Here is a 20,699-nt window from a genome sequence, read left to right on the forward strand (position 1 = left end):
CAGTACCGCTTTCATTTAACTTTTGTGGTCATGTGAATCTAGTGACCCTGCCAGGGGGTTTCTTTGAGAATTCTTCCTTTATTTTGATTTCTACATTATCTTTTGCAGGGTTAATGGTGAGAAAGAAGTAGTATTTGTACTAATGCTGTCAGATTGGTTGCGGACCTTAGTTTTAGCATAGTTAGTAAGATGAAATTTACATTTGTAACCTCAGGTCCATGGCATGATATTTTTATTATATAGGTTGGTTGAATAGAAGATGAGTTGCAGAAATTGAGATGAACTGAAATTTTCACTTTGGTCTTATCTGATTGTTGTTGTATAAACCTATTCATTCCTTGATTGTTCAAACTAGGAGACAATGAAAACCAATCTTTTCTCCAAAAAAAAAGAGCACTTAGTTCATTTTATAGACATAGTTATTGTGGTTCCTCTAATTTTTTTTGTAAAATAATATTTTATTGGTCCTATGCCAGTCATTTTTTAAATGCCCATTGTTGAATACCTATGTACAATCTACCCTTGGATCCAACATTACTTTAATCTGTTGTTCCACATATTGGTTAATGGGAGAAAAGTTTTTTATTGGTGATTTCAAAGAGTAACATTTCTTATAGTGTTCTGTGTTAATGGGGGGAAAAGTTATTTCAAAATTTTCAAATAGTGATTTTTTAAAAAATAATTTTTAAGAGCTTTTAAAGAGGTCTGGTTATTTTTAGCCACAAAGAGAAGTAACTAGAAAGTTCCTTTCTCCAATTTTTCAGAAGAAAAAGTTGGATCTCACTCTGTATATTTTTTTTAAAAAGATCAAAATAGTCATAGATAAAAAATTTCATTTTATATTTTCATTAATAGTAGCATCAACTTCTTGGCATCTTTCCTACAGATGTCAAAGTTTCTTGTCACCTTCTAACTCTTTATTTCTTTTCTCTACAGCAGTTACTTTAAGAGAAGACAGCGCTAGGAGGTCAGAGAGGAGGGCCAGACGGGTTTCTGCATGTCTCTCTGATTATTCGCTGGCTAGTGACAGTGGTGTATTTGAACCTTTAACCAAAAGGTTGGCTATGTTGTTTTAATCCTTCCTTTTTCCCATAGATGATTTACTGACATATATTACATTATTCTCTTTAGATCCTGAACAAAATGATTATACTGATTTCTTTATATTATAAAACACTTGGATTTACAGTATTAAAACATTTAACTTTATTCTCCATCTCTCTGAAGAAGGTTGTGGTAAACCCTAAAAGGAAATTCTTTGTGGGTTTATGAGGGTGGTAGTGGGTTGGTCTTTTCCCAGCACCCACCTATTTCCCTGCAGAGAAGATTCCTGCCCTTGCCCTGACTCAGTGAGTCAGTCATTCAATAAGCATTTGTTATTTATAATACATTTATTGTATATTATACATTTATTATTTAAAACAAATATTTAGTCACTAACTCCTATGCCAGTAGGCATATTTTTATGCTCCCCTGTTCTATGAGGGGAAAATCAGTTTAATTCAAATATTCATAGAGGAGAGTATTAAAACTAATTACAGTTACTTTTAAATATCCAAAAACTTTCTTTGTCTTCCTCCAATTTTTGTCACCTATGTTTAATTGGGTTCTGTACTCTTTGCCAATATCACTAGTTTCCTTGAAAGTCATTGAAAAATCCCTTTTGTTGGCTCCAGGATATTCAATTACTAGATATGTTTTTAAATTAATATTTTTACCTTAAACTTTGCTCTGAATACTGCATATGGTTTAGAATATAGTGAGAATGGACAGATTCATTAGGTGAAGAGTCAAAAGATCTGATTCTAGTTCCTGCCCTTTCAGCTATAGGCTATTTGACTTTGTGCATGACTCAATGTTTGAGCCTCAGTTTTTTCATCTCTAGAATGGAGATATTTAGTTTTATCACGGAATTATTTTGAGGATCAGATATAGTGATATATACATCATCCTCATAAAAACTTTGTAATCATAGTATTTACAGAAAAGAGGTGTTACTGTTATTATTTCTACTAAAGATGAAGTGAAGTGAAAAGAAACAATTAAAGATTTGGATAGAGGAATGAAAATTAGAATTTTAAATCAGATAAACAATGAAAATGGAAAATAGAAGAGACTGGTGATAAATGTATATTTTAAACAGTTCTCAAATTCTTTTTGAGAAGTCATGAAAATATTTCCTTGAAGCTAGACATAGCATAAAGGAAAATATTTTATTGCCAAGGACCCTGCTGTGTAAAAGGTAACATCTTTCTGTAACAAGGCACCTGGAAAAATGAGTATAGGGTAGATATTCTTTCCTTCCTCATTATCTATACCTTTTACTAAAGCTAGGTACCCTTTATCAGTTTCTGGCTCACTTTCCTCAATACAATCAATCGATAAACATTTATTAAGTTAAGACAGATGCTATACTTAGTGCAGGGTATGCAAATAAAAAAAAAGTAGTCCATAACCTCAGAGAACTTACATTCTAATGGGAGAGACAGGATGTATGTGATGATGATGCTGATGATGATAGCAACAGAAGCAGGACTGTTCTACTCTTCACATGTATATAATGCTGTAAAGTTTGTAAAGTACTTTCCTCACAGCAACCCTATGAGATAAGTAGTAAAATTATTATTATTCCTATTTTATGGATAAGGAAACTGAGGTTTAGAAAGGTTAAGAGATTTGCCTAGGGTCACATATCTAAAATGTTAATCATACACAAGACTTGAATCTAGGTCCTTCCATCTCTAAATCTAGTACTTGACAATTAATTTCAATTGTGTGATAACCTTGGGGTTATTATCATGATTAGTTAATTACGAGTAAATATCCACTGGGGATATGACATTATACTAGTTTCTTAGAGGGTTTATTTGATATGATCATTTAAGAATACAATGTAGGGCAACATTGTTGCATGTAATTGACTTAAGTTGACAATATTGGGTAACATGTACTACCTACTTGATAAAAGCACTTTTTAAACCTTAAAAATCATTAAGTAGGGGCAGCTAGGTGGTTCAGTGAGTAGAACACTGGCCCTGGAGTCAGGAAGACCTGAGTTCAAAACCAGCCTCAGACACTTGACACACTTACTAGCTGTGTCCTTGGACAAGTCATTTAACCCCAACTGCGTTGTCTTCCCCCATCCAAAAGGAAATTAAAAATCATTAAGTAAATGTGATTTGTTGTTTTTGCTACCATCATCACATTTAGATATCAGCTCCAAGTTTTGTAAACAAACTTCTCATATGAAAATGTTTCCAATTGTAGTTAGCCCATATAAAGTATCTTCCTCAAGGCAGAAAGCAAAAGTCTGTTTTGCAAAAATTCAGAACAAATGACCAATGAAGAAGTAGTATGAAAATACTCATTCGCATCCACTGAATTGCTAGTATGGTATAGAATATGTCAGTAATTGACATGAGAACAGATAAAAGGAGAAGATGCACAGCCCACATTAGCCATTTGTTTAAAATGAGTTTTTAAAAGGTGAAATAAATCAAGACTCTTTTGGCTAATACAGTAGTATAGTGTTTAGTAACTAGCACCTTTTACACACCTTTCCTTCTGTTCTTGGGTGTGTCTTAATCTAGATTGAGTCTTTAATTACACACTGATGGATGATTCTCTTCTCTGGCCTCTTCAAGGCTTTTGTTTGTTTTAAGCTAGCATTTATATTTTTCTTTAAGATTTGCAAATCACTTTGTGAACATTATTGCATTTTATCCTCATTTTAACCCTGGGAGGAAGGTGCTATTATTATCCTTCTTTTACAGATGAGGCTGAGAGAGATTAAGTAACTTGCCCAGGGTGATAGAAGTAGTAATTGTCTGTGGTAAGGTTTGAACTCAGGTCTGTCTGATTCTGGGTCCAGGGCTCAGTCCACTGTATGAACCAGCCGTGGCTTTTTCTTAAAAGAGTAACACCTCCATGGGTAATATTCCTTAAAAGAAACATTGATTCTGTTATAACTTTCTATTTTTTTTATTTTAGGGTAATATTTCATCTTGATTCTTAAAAGACCTATATATTTTGAGAAAAAAATGCAAGTCATTATTTGGTTCCAAATTGGGCTTATCCTCCAGAGATTGCCATTTCTCATTTAGGGAGATGAAGTAGTCCAGTAGTCTTGAGTTGTTTTTCCTTTCTTTCTTTGCAATCTTTAATTTAATGCCTGGACTTAATTAAAATGTAAGTGGTAGACTTAAAATAGATTTCTGTACTGTCTATATTACACAGGTGAAGCCAAGGGGAGAATCATAGCATTTAATAGTTGGAAGGACACTACCCTGATCCAGCCTCTTCCTACTATAGACGAGGAAACTAAGACTTGGAAAGGTTAATTAACTTGCCCATGGTTTTATCGCCAGTTAGTGGCAGAGCAAAGACTAGAGCTCAGATCTTCTGAATCCCAGTCCATTAATTGAAATTTAAATAATTACAAACTCAATTTACTCAGGGAAGACAATCGGATAACTTGGGCCAACAATAACTTGCAATCTCAGTAGCCTTTCTTCAAAAGCAGTTTTTTTTGGCTTCATATCATCTGTACAATTGACTCAGACCTAGTCACTTATCGATCATTTGTTAAGTATTTTAATCTATACCAGAAACTGTACTAAGTGCTGGGAATACAGAGACACAAATAAAAGTCTCTGAACTCATCAAGTTTGTCTTCTACTGGGGAGAGGCACTTGGCACATTTTCTTCAAAACAATTCCATTAGGTAGGTAGTCCAAGTGTCATTATTAATTTAATATGCCTAGTAATTTCTATTTATTAATATGCTTAATATTAATAAACATTCTATTAAATAATAAATATATTTAATAATTTTATTAATAATTTTTAATAGACTGGGAAACAGAGGCAGAGAAGGCAAGTGACTTACCTGCTGTGACAGAGTAGATGCTGAGGTCAGACCTCAGACCCAGACCTCAGATGCTGTTAGTTGCCATTTCCTCTAAAAGCATATGGCTGATAGAAGAGTCAAAACTATTATTCTATTTAGTCATTTATTAGATAACTCCATGAAAAGCCTTAGGAATGGAGGTCAATTATACCTTTAGGCATCTGTAAAGATTTTTCAATAGTTCCACATTCCTAGAAAAAATGCACATTGATTTGCAATTGACTAACTCCTATTTCAAACACTAAAAATCAAGAATCGTATTCTCTTTAAGAACATTTAAATGTTTTAAATATTTTTATTTATTTTTAGTTTACAGCATTCAGTTCCACAAGCTTTTGAGTTCCAAATTTTCTCCCCTCTCCCCTCCCCAAGATGGCATGCAATCTGATACAGGCTCTACATGTACATTCACATTAAACATATTTTCACATTAGTCATGTTGCAAAAAAGAATTATAACCAATGGAAAGAACTGCGAGAAAGAAGAAAGAAAACAAAACAAACAAAGAGAGAGAGCAAATAATATGCTTCAATCTGCTTTCAGACTCCATAATTCTTTCTCTGGGTGTGCGTTTTCCGTCATGAGCCTTTTGGAGTTGTCTTAGAACCTTGCATTGCTGAGAAGAGCCAAGTCTATCAAAGTTAGTCATTGCACAATGTGGCTGTAACTGTGTACAATGTTCTCCTGGTTCTGCTCCTCTCACTGAGTATCAGTTCATATAAGTCTTTCCAGGTTTTTCTGAAGTCTGCCTGCTCATCATTTCTTATAGCACAATAGCATTCCATTACATTCATATACCACAGCTTGTTCTGCCATTCCCCAGTTGATGGGCATCCCCTCAATTTCCAGTTCTTTGCCACCACAAAAATTGCTGCTATAAATATTTTTGTACATGCGGAGAACATTTAAATTTTAACCTGATATTCGGTGGATATTTTATAGTCTTTTTAATACATTACTTACTTAAAAGAAATAATGGTCATTAAATCTTCCATAAATCTTAGTTAAGAAGATCTGGGTTCAAGTTTTGAACCAGGCACCAACGAGCTGAGTGACTCTGGGCAAATCATTTAACCTCCTAGCAACTTTCTAAGATTGTAAATTCCCTAACAGTTGCCAAACTACATTGGTGTTATGAGAATTTCCTGACTGGAGAGCTAGCTACCTCTACTAGTGAAAGCATCAGTCTAGCAGAAAGAAAATAGGTTGCAGTTATTCCTTAATTAGCATCTGTATATAACCAGTCCACACAGGGGTAAAAAATTTCTGTTTTTCATGTTGGTTTATTTCAAAGTCTAGACTGAGAGGCAGTTTAGTACAGTGGGAAGAGTACTGGATTTGAAATCAGAGCATTTGAGTTCTAAGTGTGGTTCTGCCGTTTACTATATGTATATTGTTGGGCAAATTACTTAATATCCCTGGTTTCTTCATCTGTTAAAAGGAGAACTTTGGACTAGATAACCGATAAGGTACCTTTTGACTCTAAATTTGTGATCCCATGGTTCCTTTGGTTTCCACACTCTCTGTGTCACTCCATGGCTTATTTTACTAAGAGACTAAACAAGTTATTTTGACTCATGGAAGTAGTTCTTTCTTATTGCATTTTCTATATATGAGTTTTCTATATGTGAGTTTTAAGAGAATGGTGAAAAGATGGTTTCTAAAAAAAGTAGAATTTTGGAGGCATCTTAACTATGGGTTTTGATAAGCATTTACTCATTTGGTTTCCTATCCAGTTACTAAAAAACATCGCTAAGAGATAGTATAGTATAATAATAATATTAATTATGATAGCTGTCATTTATATAGTGCTTTAAAGTTAGCAAAACACACTGTATACATATATATGTGTGTATAAATATATATGTATGTATATACATGTGTGTATATGTACACATACCTGCTTGTATGCATACAGCTACATAAGTGTGTAAGACATATGTATGTACAGACATCTACACATGTGTGTGCATGCATGCACATGTACGTATCATTTGGACAGAGAGTAGGCTTCAGAATCAGTAAGACTGGGATTCAAGGCTCAACTCTGGCACACTGACTCTGTGGTCATGAACTGCCACTCTCTAAGACTTTTAAGTTGTAGAAAAGGTGCTGATTTGCATTGGTAGGTGGAGTTTCTTCATTGGAAGTTCTCTCTGCAAGTGAGACTCAGGTCCATTCCAAAAGCAATATTTTCTGGTAAGAAGAGAATCACCAAAACTGAAAGAGCTGATGGGTTTAATTCCTTTAAAAGAAATCTAAATGGATAGTAACCTTGTCTTTTTCCCAACTGTCAATAGGAATGAGGATATCGAGGAGCCTGCATACAATGATACCACCACCAATGAAGAGCCCCAGATACATGTTGGATTTTTGTGAGTTCAGACTAAATCTGTTCCCTTCTTTACTGGTACTATGGACATGGTAGCTAGATTCCCTCTCCCTATCCCTCCACTGCCAAAGATTTGAGGAGGTATGTCTTCTCGTATCCCCTCTTTGGGTCCAAGCTTTCAACAACTGTTATTAAGCATTTGCTATAGGCAGCGTTATGAAGTGAAAAGTGGAAATGAGTCAGTATATTAAGTGGAGGTTAGGAGAAGCTGGGTCCTAATGGGGCAGGTGCAAAAAAAAAAGTTCTCTGTGTGTATTTATTGTCTGTAAAAATTATTACACATCTTTGTTGGGAATTGAGATAACCATTCCCATCTGCTGCAGGATGGGGGGAATTGCACAGATGTTGAAGCTAATTTGCTTCCATTCCTCAAATTGTCTTATCAGTGGACCACGATTTCATCCTTTTTTGGTTTCCAGCAGCAGTTTTTTCCTTGAAAGGGTAGCTATGGAATAACTGACAGAATGATAGCAGTAACCATTGTCCAATAATACAACAAAGCAGCTTTGTGTAAGTTGCAAAGGAATAATATCATATATGGATGTGTGTGTATAATATATATGCATATATTCATGTGAATGAATTCCCTGTTTTATTTTCTAGGCATGATAGAGGAAATGATTGTCTCCTAGTGAATGTCCTCCAACTCAAGAATTTTGCTGGGCTGATTGTGAAAGAAGGCTGCAAGATGTAAGTGAACACTCTAATTCAACTTCATCTCTTCAAGTTTCAAAGACATGGGGGTTTCCTTAGTATATGCCCTCCCCTTCTTAGTCCAGAAGGCAGCCTTTACTTCCATGCCTGATGACAATTTCTTCATGAAACGCTATAGCCAAAATGATATATGACCTAGTACCTAGCTTTCTGGTAGTCTGCCTCTTGAAAGAGAACTAGCCTAGATTTCACCAACTTAGGAGACCTTTCTAGGGACTGCCTTCCCCATGAACATAATCTTAGAGTAGTAGTGTCAAACTCAAATAGAAATGAATCTAGAGAAAAACCACAAATTAACATTATCTATGTTATATTGTGGTTTTGGGGTTTTTTGTTTGTTTGTTTGTTTTTGGAGGGGGGAAGGCAGGGCAATTGGAGGTTAAATGGAGTTAAGTAACTTGCCCAAAGTCACACAGCTAGTGTGTCAAGTGTCTGAGGTCGATTTTGAACTCAGGTCCTCCTGACTCCAGGGCCAGTGCTCTATTTACTGTGCCACCTAGCTGCCCCATCTTTTATTTATTTTGTGAAACATTTCCCAATAACATTTTAATCTGGTTCAGCCTCACTTGGGATGTGAATTTGATACTTTTGTCTTAAAGAGTGGGGGTCCCACCATACCAGGATAGGGATAGACCTTTAAGTAAGGAGGGATATAAGAAATCTACATAATTTAGGTGAAAAATAGACAAATAGTAATTCAAGGAACAATTTGCTTGAATGAATTCTTATTTTAACATACACAGATACTATCTAAATTTATGGGATATAAAGCAATTCTTGACAGAAATTCTGTAGAAACTCACTAATTTGAATTGACTAGTGAGAAGTGACCAATCTAAAATGTAAAATATTTTTAAGGATCAATCTATCAATAAGCATTCATTTAGCACTTACTTTGTGCCAGGCACTTTGCCAGACTCTGGGAGTAAGAAGACAAAAATGAAATTGTCTTTGCCCTTAAGACTCCATACATTCAATCCTGAAATTTTACTGCTCTTTAGTACTTTCATTAACGTACACTAGGTCTACAAAGAATTGCCATTTGAAGACAAAGAAGGTGCTGTTATATTGCCCCAACTTTGCACCCTCCTTGTTCCTCTGGCTATGGAGAGAATTTATGCCTTGGGGGCTGAGGGAGGGAGGAAGTTACTGTAGCTCGTGAACTTGGAAATGAGAGACGCCAGGATTGAAAGCATTTAGTTCTTTCCAAGATCTCTTATGCATCATATTTTAAAAACCAGAGATTAAACAGTATTACACTATGCTGTAACAACAGTGCTACTTGTTCCTACTGTGACTGTGCAAGGCCAACAACACCAGCACACAGGAGGGCTGCTAGCACAGGTTCTTTGATCTGCTTTTCTGAAGAAAGCAACTTTAAGGGGTTAACAATCTCACTTTAATCAAACATTCATATATCATTCACTTAGTTCAGTGGGAAAAACCAGCACCCTAAACTTTAGAGCAAATACAAACAGAGAAAATATAAACAGAGCAAATAACACAAATCAAAAGACAGGCTTCTAGCTGTCTGACCAAAGCTATATATACATAGTTACCAGAGAAAGAGGCACTGACATCTGGGTTTTCAAACCCAGGGAGGCTCCTTAAAGGCTACGCAGTCTCATCTGGTCAAATCACAGGACACTCTTTCAGTGAGTGAACCCCCAAAGGCAAAAGGTTAACCTCTGAGTTTGTATACACTTCTTCAGGGTCAAAGGGCATCACAACCATGCTACTCAAACCCATGGGAACTAGGCATTCCCTTGATGTAAGCAGGTCATCAAAGACTCCCCATTCAATCAAAGATTCCTTAGTGCTGAGAAGTACTCCAAAACAAAGACAACAAAAAGTCTGCTTTGCTTGCCATTACATTTGAAAAGCAAAACCCATCAAAGGTACTTGATTACCTCAGCATTCCAAAGGAGAAAACAGTAAAAAAAAAAAAAATTCCACCCTAATTACCATAACCTATGCTTATAATATTATTTACAAATGAGCATTCCCAAAGTGTTATAAGCAGATTTTTAAAGCTAAATATTCCCCTTGTGATTTCATTTACACTAATTTGCTAACTATAAAGATAGTAAAGACTAAACTTTCTCCATGAGTCATTCTGTAATCTGAAGTAGTGAATTTTTATTGTAGTTGTATTTTTTTAAAGTACAGGCTGCTTAATGTGACATTCAAAACCCTCCATATTTTGGCTTCTAGGTTTATTTCACATTGCTTGAAATATATACTAACCAGACTTGACTATTTACAATTCCTGAACTTTGCCTGCATCTTCACAGATCCTTCCTCATTTATGCTTCCTGTATTTCTCATTAACCTTTAAGGATCAGCTGAGATAGTACTTCTATGAAACTACCTTGATCCCAATAGCTTTTATTATCATCTTCCCTCATCAGATATTTCTAGCGCTCTTTGTTGATTGTCTTGTTTTTTGTTCTTTTAACCTCTAACCTTAACTTCAGATGGTTAAACTTGTTTCTCTTTTGGATGTATTTTGAATGTAATCAGCCTGAGGGCAGGAACTAATTCTTCTTTGTCTTTGTATCTCCCAGTACCTACCACTCTGCTTGCTAATATTCTCTCTCTCTCTCTCTCTCTCTCTCTCTCTCTCTCTCTCTCTCTCTCTCATTCCCCCTGTCACTCACACACACACACACACACACACACACACACACACACACACACACGGGGGTGAGGCAGTTGGAGTTAAATGACTTATCCAAAGTCACACAGCTAGTAAGTGTCTGGGGTTGGATTTGAACTCTGGTCCTCCTGATTCCAGGGTCGATGCTTCATTCACCATGCCACTTAGCTGCCTCAATAGATATTTTTTTAAATTTAATTTTATGCAAGACTTTCCCAAGTCTCCCAAGTATCTTTTTTTTAACCTTCTGTCAAATGAAAGTAGTACTCAGCTTTGATGTTTTATATAGAAACACAGAATTTTAGAGGTATGAGAGGCCTTAGAAATTACATAGTCAAATCCCTTCATTTTAGAGATGAAGAACCTGAGGAGGTGAGAGACAGATTGACTGCTCATGGCTTATTAATGTTAGAGCTGGGAGTAGAAGCTGTCTCCTTATTCTCAGTCAAGCTCTCTTTACAGTGTCCCAAACTACTTTTCTTGCTAAAGAATATCTTTGGTGTTATCTATTAGTATGTCATTGCCGTTGATTAGAAATATGTATGTGTGTGTACACACATGCACACACACACGTCTGTAGGTTGTATGATCTTATCAAATGACTATCTGTTTAATACCTGTTCAGCATTTACTGTATTTTTAATTTCCTTCCAGACACATTAGAGTCTATTTGCCAACTCTTGACTCGGGCACACCAAACACTTACTGCTCCAAAGCTCTGGAATTTCAAGCTCCATTAATATTTAATGAAGTTTTCCAAATCCCTGCTCATTCAAGTGTCTTAAAATTAAAGTCACTTCAGCTGTATGTTTGTTCTGTTGACCATCAACTTCAAGAGGAACTGCTGGTAAGTGGTTATTTTCTTTTTTTAAGGGGGTTATCTTGTAATGGTAATTTATAATATTTAGATTAATCCAACTCAAGGATATAGAACAGAAAGGGAAGAGGATAGCAGTATATTCACACATAGGTGGGGGAGGGGCAAGGTGGGGGGACACAGAGAAACAGAGAGAGACAGTGTTTGAGAGAAAGTGATCTAGGATTTCATTGGAATGGGTGCTTTCACCACTACTCCCAGTTGTTGCAACCCTTTCTTACATTACTATAGGAGCTTCATGAGTCATTGTGGCAAAAAGATTTTCATCACCTGGTGGGTAACCTTCTGGTGATGAGGCTCTCCGAAGTGGGCTAAGCTCAAGTCAGATGCTGCTGCACCCATAGTCGTAGCCTTTTGGCCTTGGTAGGATCTCCCAAAATTTGTGCTTTCTTTGGCATAGCCTTTGAAAACCCAAGGTCACAAGGCCAGGACAGATTAAAATAGGCACTACTAAATTATTCTCTCTCTCTCTCTCTCTCTCTCTCTCTCATAACTGTTGAAATAGAAAATGCTTTGTGGTAATCTAGTTTCATTTATGTCACCTATTTCCAGGGAATTGCTCAGATTAACCTGGCTGATTATGAGAGTTCCAGTGAAATGCAGTTGCGCTGGTATTCTGTCCAGGTCTTCACCAGCTCTGACCCCCAGAGGACCAAAGGGAGTGACCAGTTGGAAGAAGGCACAGCAGAGAGTCATGGAAATAACACCAGTGTGAAAACGGTAGAGATGGTTACTTAGGTTATAGGGGGTTGGAGTGTTGGGAATTGTCAAAAATTAACATTTTAGTTTTTAAGAAAATCTATTGGGATCTTAAAGTATTTAGGATATAGTAAGTAAAAGTGCATAGTTAGAGTATCAAAGCAAGTATTTAAAATAGTGAGAGGAAGCAAGGCAGAGTAGATGGAGAGCTGACCTCACCCCCATAAAGACCTAGGTTCAAGTTCCTCCTCTGACCGATACTCACTGTGTGACCCTAGACATGCACAACCTCTTAGTCCCTCCAGGCCACTCAATTAAAATTTTTGCAGAAATGTTGCTGATCTTCATTGATACATGAAATTCCTCATCTGGACCTTCCTAAATTGATAAAATCACATTCATGATTTAAAAAAAAAAGCCTCACATACCTCTGGAGGTTTCAGCAGAATAGATTTTTCTTTATGCAAAATGATTTATAAACACAAGTGATTCATTGTTAGGTATTTTATGTTTTGAATACTTAGGTCTCCACAAAAGGTGATGGTTTATGCATTTCAGTATTATTAATGAGTCTATGGGGAGTGAATTCTTTTCTACTAGGGAGCTACCGGAGACCATTATCTGTATTATAATGAATTTTCTTTTGTATGTACAGTATCTATTCTTTGCTTCAACAGTAGAAATTGCTGGTTTAAATTGGTTCCTGGGAATCTCTTTCTCTCTTTCAGGACGCTGTTACAGTACTGTTAGCCAGGACCACAGCCCAGCTGGAGGCAGTGGAAAGAGAATTAGCAGAGGAGAGAGTAAAATTGGAATATACAGAAGAAGAAATCTTAGAGATGGAAAGGAAAGAAGATCAAGCGGAAGCTGTATCTGAAAGGTGAACAGTCTTCCACCTCTTTTAGAATCTGCCTTCTGAAAAAGAATGAATTTTAGCTGAAAGCTCCTCTGGTTTAATTGGGAAAGAATTTAGGCAATCATTCCACAAGAAAAATGAAGCATCATTTCATGAAGGACATGCAGTTGATGGAAAGACAATGATATAAGAATCAGTAGATTTAGTTTCTAGTCATTCTGTTGCTAATTAGCAGAGTGACCTTCATTAAATAATCTATCTGAGCCTCAGTTTTCTCACTGGTAAAATGAAGAGATTGGATTAAGTGAATTCCATGGTTAGATTCCAGTTAGATTCACTGCTAAACATTTGTATTTCTATAAAAACAAAATAACTTTCATACCAATAGCGAAATATAAGTTAGTTTTATTTCAAACACCTTTTCAGAATTGATGCTATTCAGGTATTTCTTCGAAATCATAGTGAAGAGTTATTGATATAATGAATTTGTCAGAACAAAATCATAACCAAAAAAGCCAGAGAATGAATTATTGACCATCATGGACTTGTACTAATTGAAGTGTGATTAAATCACCAAGGAGTCATAGCAAATTGCTTTCTTCCTCCTTCTAACATCCTCTCCATTCCTATGATTAAGCATACTCCTGTTCTTTCCATATATCCTACTAATGCTTTCTCCTTCCATATAATTCTCCCCTGGATCATCTTTGAATACAGGAGGAAATGCATTAGATTAGATCAAATGTTAGGGGCAGAAAGGATCATAAACATCAGCTAATCTATCTAATCTTTACCTTTATTGTTTCATGGACCCTTTTGCCAGTCTGGTGGAGCCTAAGACCCCTTCTTTTAAATATGCATCAAATTATAGAATACCAAAGCAAACCAATTATATTGGAACACATTTATGAAAATATTTTTGAAAAACAAGGTCAGTGGAGCTCCTTCATTTTTACAGAAATCCAAATAGGTTAATTGATACACATAGCTAGTAGAAGGCAGAGGCTGGACTCAAACCAGTCTGTAACTTCTTTTTGTTATACTTACACTATATCCAGTCAAGGGAGGGAAGGAGGAATGGATGGAACCTATTTCCATTACTCTGTGACTGAATAGTCAAAGATTGTACTCAAAATCTGTATAACAAGTCAAAATGGACTTCATGGATGATATTATTTGCCATGTGGCTTAGTAGAAGCAACATGGTACAATGTAAAGAACATGGAACTGAAGTGGGAATCAGAATATTTGGTTCTACTCATGGCTCCACTGGGCAACTGAGTTTCAGTTTTTCTTGTCTATAAAATGGCAGTGGGAAAACCAGCCATGTCCTCCACACAAGGCTCGTATGAGGCTCAAATGAGGTTACAGATGTACAGCAGTTTGCAAATTGCAGCCTAGTATAAACATGGGGTCATCTTGTGCAAATTGCAAAACCCTGTGAGTTATTCTAGGTTCGTATTAAACAGGCCTTCATGCTTTACGTGTATATGTCAGTTAAGTAGATGGCTGTTAGAACCACTAGTGTTACTTTTGTCTGAAAGGGAGTATAAAATCCTGTGCTTTAGGGTAACCTTTTTTGAGTCTCTTAAAATGTCCTGACTTTAGGAGCTGGCAAGCAGAATCTGTTGACAGTGGATGTAGTAATTGCACACAGACCAGTCCTCCTTACCCAGAGGCCTATTGTGCTGGTGTTGAATCCCGCCATGGACACATGTTTGCAGGTCAGGCAGATCAGTACAATTCTGGAAAGATTCAGCCTCCTTCTCTTAAGGTAAGTAGAGAAAGTCATACAACTTTTGCCTTGGATGTAACTGGTGTTTTAATTATTCTAATTAGGGAAAAAATTCTTTAATGTGCTTCTGTTCTAGGAGATGATATAGTCTATCTCCTTAAGGAATTTGTGATTTAAATTTAGGAACTAAAATAAAATGACAGATAACCAAACCAAGACAAGTTGGATTCTCTGCATTACAGCATACAAATGCATACAAATTTTTAATTGTAGTCGGGGGAAGGATGGTTAGATATGGTCACAAGGAGGGAGCAGTAAATGATGCTGTAGCATAAAGCTCTTTTTAATTTCAGAAAGCTTCACAGGGGAAGGGAGTTTTATTTAAGGAAATTTTCCAGTGACAGAAAGGAAATTGTTTGGTGGACTGGAAGAGGGAGGTCATTCTACCCACTTGAAATAGCATGCACAAATATTCAGGAGCAGGGCATGGTGAGGAGTTTGTATGGCAGGAGATTAGAATTCAGTTTAATTCAACAAATATGCCTTAGGATGCTGAGATAGGCATAGAGATACAAAGGCAGAAAATGATATTGTTCCTGCCCCTAAATAGCTTAGAGTTTAGTATGGGTCTGAGATGTACTCACAAATAAATATGCAAATTAGGAGAAAAGGAAACAGGAGAAGTCAGTCAGATTGCCATGAGAGGTTGAAGAGGATTTGGTCTTTTCTAGCTAAAGGGGTCAAATAGGTTTCATGGAAGAGGAAGGAGCTGGTTCTTGATGGAAGGAAAGGATTTCAGCAAGCGAGTCTGTTCCAGAGATTAAGGATACTTTGGGAAAATATGTGAAGGCAAGGAGAGGGCAGTGTTATTAGACTGGGGAAGGGGAGGTGGGAAATTTTTACTATTTGCTGGGAGGCCCTGTGCGGAAGGACATTTTCATCAAGAGTCTTCAGTTCATGATCAAAGTTTCATTTGGTATTTGTGAAGGAACCTTTGCAAGATTTTAAGCCTTAAAGTTCAAATAGTGGTTGGTGGGTATGGGCAATTTAAAAAAGAGAAAGATTGGAATCAGAGATTTAGCAAAAGATAGACTGCCATTGTTTGGGCAAAGTTAAGAATCATAAGCTAAGTTTTTTTATGTGGGCCAACAATAAGGATTGACCACTGAGATATAAAGAAAATAACAGTAGGATTTGGCTTTGACTAGATAAGGGCAAAATAAGGATAAACCTAATATGGTCTCAAAATTCTGAGTCTTGAGACTCAGAATTGAATCTAATAAGAACGGTATCGATTCATTGTAGTACAGTGGAAAAAAAAAAGTAGTGGCTCTGGAGTTAAGAAAGCAATCTTGACTATGTGTGTAAATGTATCTGTATCTATCTAGGTGTGTGTATATGTAAATATGTACTTGGAGAGGAGGGGAGGGAGAGAGAGAGAGACACTGAGTTGATAAGCTTTTATCTATATATGCCAGGCACTGTGCTAAGTGCTGAGAATACAAAGAAAGACAAAGATGTGGTACTTGCCATCAAGGAGCTCAAATTCCAAATTCCAAAGGGGAAGACAACATTCAAGTAGAAATATACAGAGTGGACGGAAGATACTCAGAGAGGGAAAGCAATATTAGCAGGAGGGTAGGATGGAGTATAAGGTGCCTGTGGAAAGTGGGATTTGAGCTAAGTCTTGAAGGAATCCAGGAAGGCTCAGAATTGGAAGAGAAGGGGGAGAACATTTGAGGCATGAGACATAGCCAGTGCAAAGGCATTGGAGTCAGAATATAAAGTTTTGTGTGTGAGGAACATCAATTATGCTAGTGTAGCTGAATCATAGAGTGTGTAATGGAGAGTAAAGCATAAGAAAAATGGAAAAGTAGTAAGGGTCCAGGTTCTAAAGGTCTTTAAATGCCAAATAGAGGGGTTTTGGGGGGTGGGATAATTATCCTAAGTAATAGGGAGCCCATGGAGTTTATTGAGTAAGTCATGAAACAAACCTGGGCTTTAGGAAAATCACTTTGGCAACTGAGTTGGCGGATGGATTGGAGTATGGAGGGATTTGAGGTAGAAAAATGAATCAGAGAGTTATTTTAATAGCCAAGGTGATAGAAGTTGAGTACTTGAACAAGGGTGGTTGCTGTGTACATGGAAAGGAGGGGGCATATACAGGGATTGTTATAAAGGTAAAAGCAAGATTTGGCAAGAGATTAGATATGTGAGGTAAACTCAGGTAAAGTCAAAAATGACACAGGTTATAAGCCTGGTTTTCCTAGAGGATTGTGGTATTGATTACAGTAAAAGGGATGTCTGGAAGCTTTGGGGAAAAATATATCATAGGTTCTGTTTTAGAGCTAATGAATTTGAGATGCCTGCAGGGCATACTAATTTGAGGTCTACAGTACATCTAATTTCAATGTGCAAAAGGCAGCTAGCTTTGAGGAGAGCAGTTTCAGTTGAAGGATGAGGTCGGAAGCTGGTTTGCTGGTGTTTTAGAATAATGTGAGAAGAGTAGTGACACATAGTCTCCACTAGATGGCTTTCCTAAGGAGTTTAGCCACGAATGGATAGGACAGATACAGCACAAGAGCTTTTGCTGGGAAGCTTGTGGGTCCATGAGTGCCATGTTTATAGGCAGCAGGGAAGGAATCACTAAATGAGGAGAGATTGAGGGCTATAAAGTCATTAGTAATGATAGTGGGAAGCACATACTAGAGAAAATAGGAGGGGTTGGAACCAATGTCATATGTAGAAGAATTGGCCTCAACGAGAAGGAGATAACTGGGAGAAGACATCGTAGTGAAGTGAGGTAAGAAGGAAGGAGAAGAGGGAGCTCTTGGCCAATGGTCTTGTTTTTTTAGGTGAGGTATAAGTTGAGATCCTTAGCTGAGAGAGTCATGTAGAGGTAGCATCTACCCGATAGTTACCTGTCAACCAGAGATTCAAGTAATAAACTAAATAATCTGCTCAGCATAAATAGTTCTATAATATCAGGATCTATTACCAAATCTGTTCCATACAAGTCAGGAAATGCTGAGCTCTGGACTGGCATGAGTTGTCAGCTTGTAGACTATTTGAGTTTTGCTTTTCAAATGAAAAAAATGAGGCATGAAACAGTAGGTACACTAATAATCCTAAAGCCAGCCTGCCAAACTGAAACTGGACCAAGAGAATGAATGGATGCTCAAGTTAGCCTAATTCTTTAAAACTCAGGGCCACTTTTACAAACTCCGTAGTGAGTGCAAAATCCATTAAATCCAAATCATTTTGGCCTATTATTCATCCAGCTTGATTTTAACTAATAATACTAAAGTGAAAAGCTTGATTTTTGTAGCTTAAAACCTCTTGGAGCTGAGTTTCGAGTGACCAATGAGTTTTTCCTTTGAGTTCTCTTGGATTTCACCCTTCCTTTCCATTTTCATTGCCAATACCAATACCTTAGGTGAGGCCCTCATCTTCTCATACCTGGATTACTAGGCTAATCTTTTGACTCATCAACCTCCAGCTTCTGTCTTTTGCAATTTATTCCACATAGCACTTCCAGATTAATCTTTCTGAAACACTGCTTCCCATGTTACTTCTGCTTAAAAATCTGTTTTGATTTTCTCTCAGATCACATTCAGATTTCTCAGTTAGATTTTCAAACTGCTCCGCTAACTAGCTTCACCATATGTATTTCTCTCCTTTGCTCACTAGTCCCCAGTATGGACCCTCTTTTCTAGTACAATCACTTCCCACCATTCTCCAATACTGTCTATTTCCACATGATAGCTCATGCTGATTTTTCCATTTGGAATATTCTGTATTTTTTTTTTCCTTTAACATCCCCAATTCCTTCAAGGTCCAGTTTGACTCATTTTTTCCCAATGACTTTTCTTGACTAACTTCACCCAATGACCAATTTTTTATGTATGATGCTTATATGTATCACACACTTGATTTTATGATGCCTTTAAACAACTCTAGTTTTTTTAATGGCATTTGTCTTATGTCCTCAAGAAGATTGAAAATTCTTTGAAAGAAGGGACTTCCATTCTTGTTTTATATCCTTCATCATGTCCACTTGCTTTTGTTGAATGATTACATCAGTTTTATTTCCTCATGTCCTAGAAGTACTAGTGGTGGTAAATATAATCTAACTTGTAGGTTGATAAGGAGACCAACACAGAGGATCTTTTCCCAGAAGAAGTACCAGTTCTTCCAAAAGAGAGAACCAGCCGCAGGTCTCGTGGTTCTCCTTTTGTTCGGAGTAGTACAATTGTTCGTTCCCAGACTTTCTCGCCTGGAGCACGAAGTCAGTATGTTTGCCGAGTAAGTAAAGTATCAATTTGAGCATATTTGGAATACAGTACAATTCAATTCTTGATGCTCATGCAGAGAGGTAAGGGTGTGTATTATCCCAAAACATATTCTGAAATGTTACTTTAGGATCCATTATATGATACCATTAGGCAACTAGATTTAATTTGCTAAATGTGAAGAATGAAGTGAGTTCTCTACTTTCACATTTATTTGTGAAAGTGAGATATTCTTCACTTGCCAGAAAAAGGAGATGAATCAAACCATGTTGTAGGGAGTGTTTCTTTTTCCTTCATGTACTGCCCAGTCCCCATCCCACCGCAGCCCCAAATTGGAATAATTTATGTACAATTACTAGAGACTCTTGAGAAAGAGCTCTTTGTTTTTTATGTTTTAAGGATTGCACTGGTTTTAAGTTGTGATGTTGCTAAATGTTGCTTGAGAATTTGGGGTTAATTCATATGGAAAATAAGGATGTCAAGTCAACTAATTTGGCACTATCGCAGTTATGTATTTATCCTGAGGGTAAAGACTAGAACCAGAGAAAATGAATTCTATTTTGGAGTCTATAAAAGAGGCATTATGATTTTTTCTTTTTAATATTTAATTTAATATTCCTCTGACTACGAGAGCAGTAGATTTGTAATATTGGCTTATTATCCATGTAGTCATGAATCTCTTTTTAGAAAATCAGTTATCCAAGTCATACTAAACATAGGAAGTAACAACAAAATGGCAATTAAGTTTATTGATAAATATGGAAATGGTGCTTGTCAGCATCATACATAAGCTAAATTGTAGTTTGCATTTATGGGAAGGAACTTTGTCAAATGAAACATCCTAGAGACATTTTTAGATGATTTATAGAACTACAGAAAATATTTAAGTGATGGCTGAAAGCCTTTTTTAAAATATGAATATTAAGAAATATGTATGAGAGATCAAGCAGAGTTTCAGGAAGGGTAAAAAGTTACTTAATTTGTAACAAATATCCAGAAGGCCTTTTGAATTTCTAACTACCTTTGTGCTCCTTGCAGCTGTATCGCAGTGACAGTGACAGTTCAACCCTGCCAAGAAAGTCCCCCTTTGTCCGAAATACATTGGAACGACGTACTCTTCGCTATAAGCAGGTATATTTCATACAGTACTCATGAGGTATCAATTATCTTTCTCCATTTTTTGCTTTTGTTTTTGTTTTGTTTACAAATTTTGGAGATAATTTCTTTTTCAACTCACCTTGTGCTTATATGTGGTGACTGGGTGTGTCTTCTCTGGAGGAGAGAAGATGGGGTAGGACAACAAAATGACTATCTTGCTTTCAAAAACATGAAGCATTGTCTTGTGAAAGAGATTTTTGCCTTATAGTCTCCTCTGCGTGTGTGAAAATGTTTACATATTTTTCCAATTATATGTAAAAACAATTTTTAGCATTCTTTTTAAAAATTTCGAGTTCCAAATTTCTCTTCCTCCCTCCTTTCCTCCTTCTTGAGAAGGGAAGCAATTTGATATAGATTATACATGTGCAGTCATGTAAAACATATTTCCATATTTTAGCTTGTATTCTG

At 36.5% G+C, this 20,699-nt stretch overlaps 1 protein-coding gene across 2 annotated transcripts in view; it reads left to right on the forward strand.

Annotated features, from left to right (window-relative positions):
• WWC3 (WWC family member 3) overlaps positions 1–20,699 on the forward strand; it is a 208,767-nt gene that overhangs the window by 178,607 nt on the left and 9,461 nt on the right. The window contains exons 12-20 of one of the 2 annotated variants that reach the window (XM_036744885.1): positions 937–1,057; positions 7,210–7,284; positions 7,905–7,991; positions 11,329–11,521; positions 12,104–12,271; positions 12,979–13,130; positions 14,715–14,880; positions 18,982–19,146; positions 20,172–20,264. In XM_036744885.1, the coding sequence (XP_036600780.1) occupies positions 937–1,057; positions 7,210–7,284; positions 7,905–7,991; positions 11,329–11,521; positions 12,104–12,271; positions 12,979–13,130; positions 14,715–14,880; positions 18,982–19,146; positions 20,172–20,264 (1,220 nt within the window). Of the gene's footprint in view, positions 1–936; positions 1,058–7,206; positions 7,285–7,904; positions 7,992–11,328; positions 11,522–12,103; positions 12,272–12,978; positions 13,131–14,714; positions 14,881–18,981; positions 19,147–20,171; positions 20,265–20,699 lie in introns of both variants that reach the window. The other variant, XM_036744886.1, reaches the window with a different exon arrangement.

The sequence above is a fragment of the Trichosurus vulpecula genome, chromosome 2 (assembly GCF_011100635.1).
Source record: "Trichosurus vulpecula isolate mTriVul1 chromosome 2, mTriVul1.pri, whole genome shotgun sequence".
Lineage (NCBI taxonomy): Eukaryota > Metazoa > Chordata > Mammalia > Diprotodontia > Phalangeridae > Trichosurus > Trichosurus vulpecula.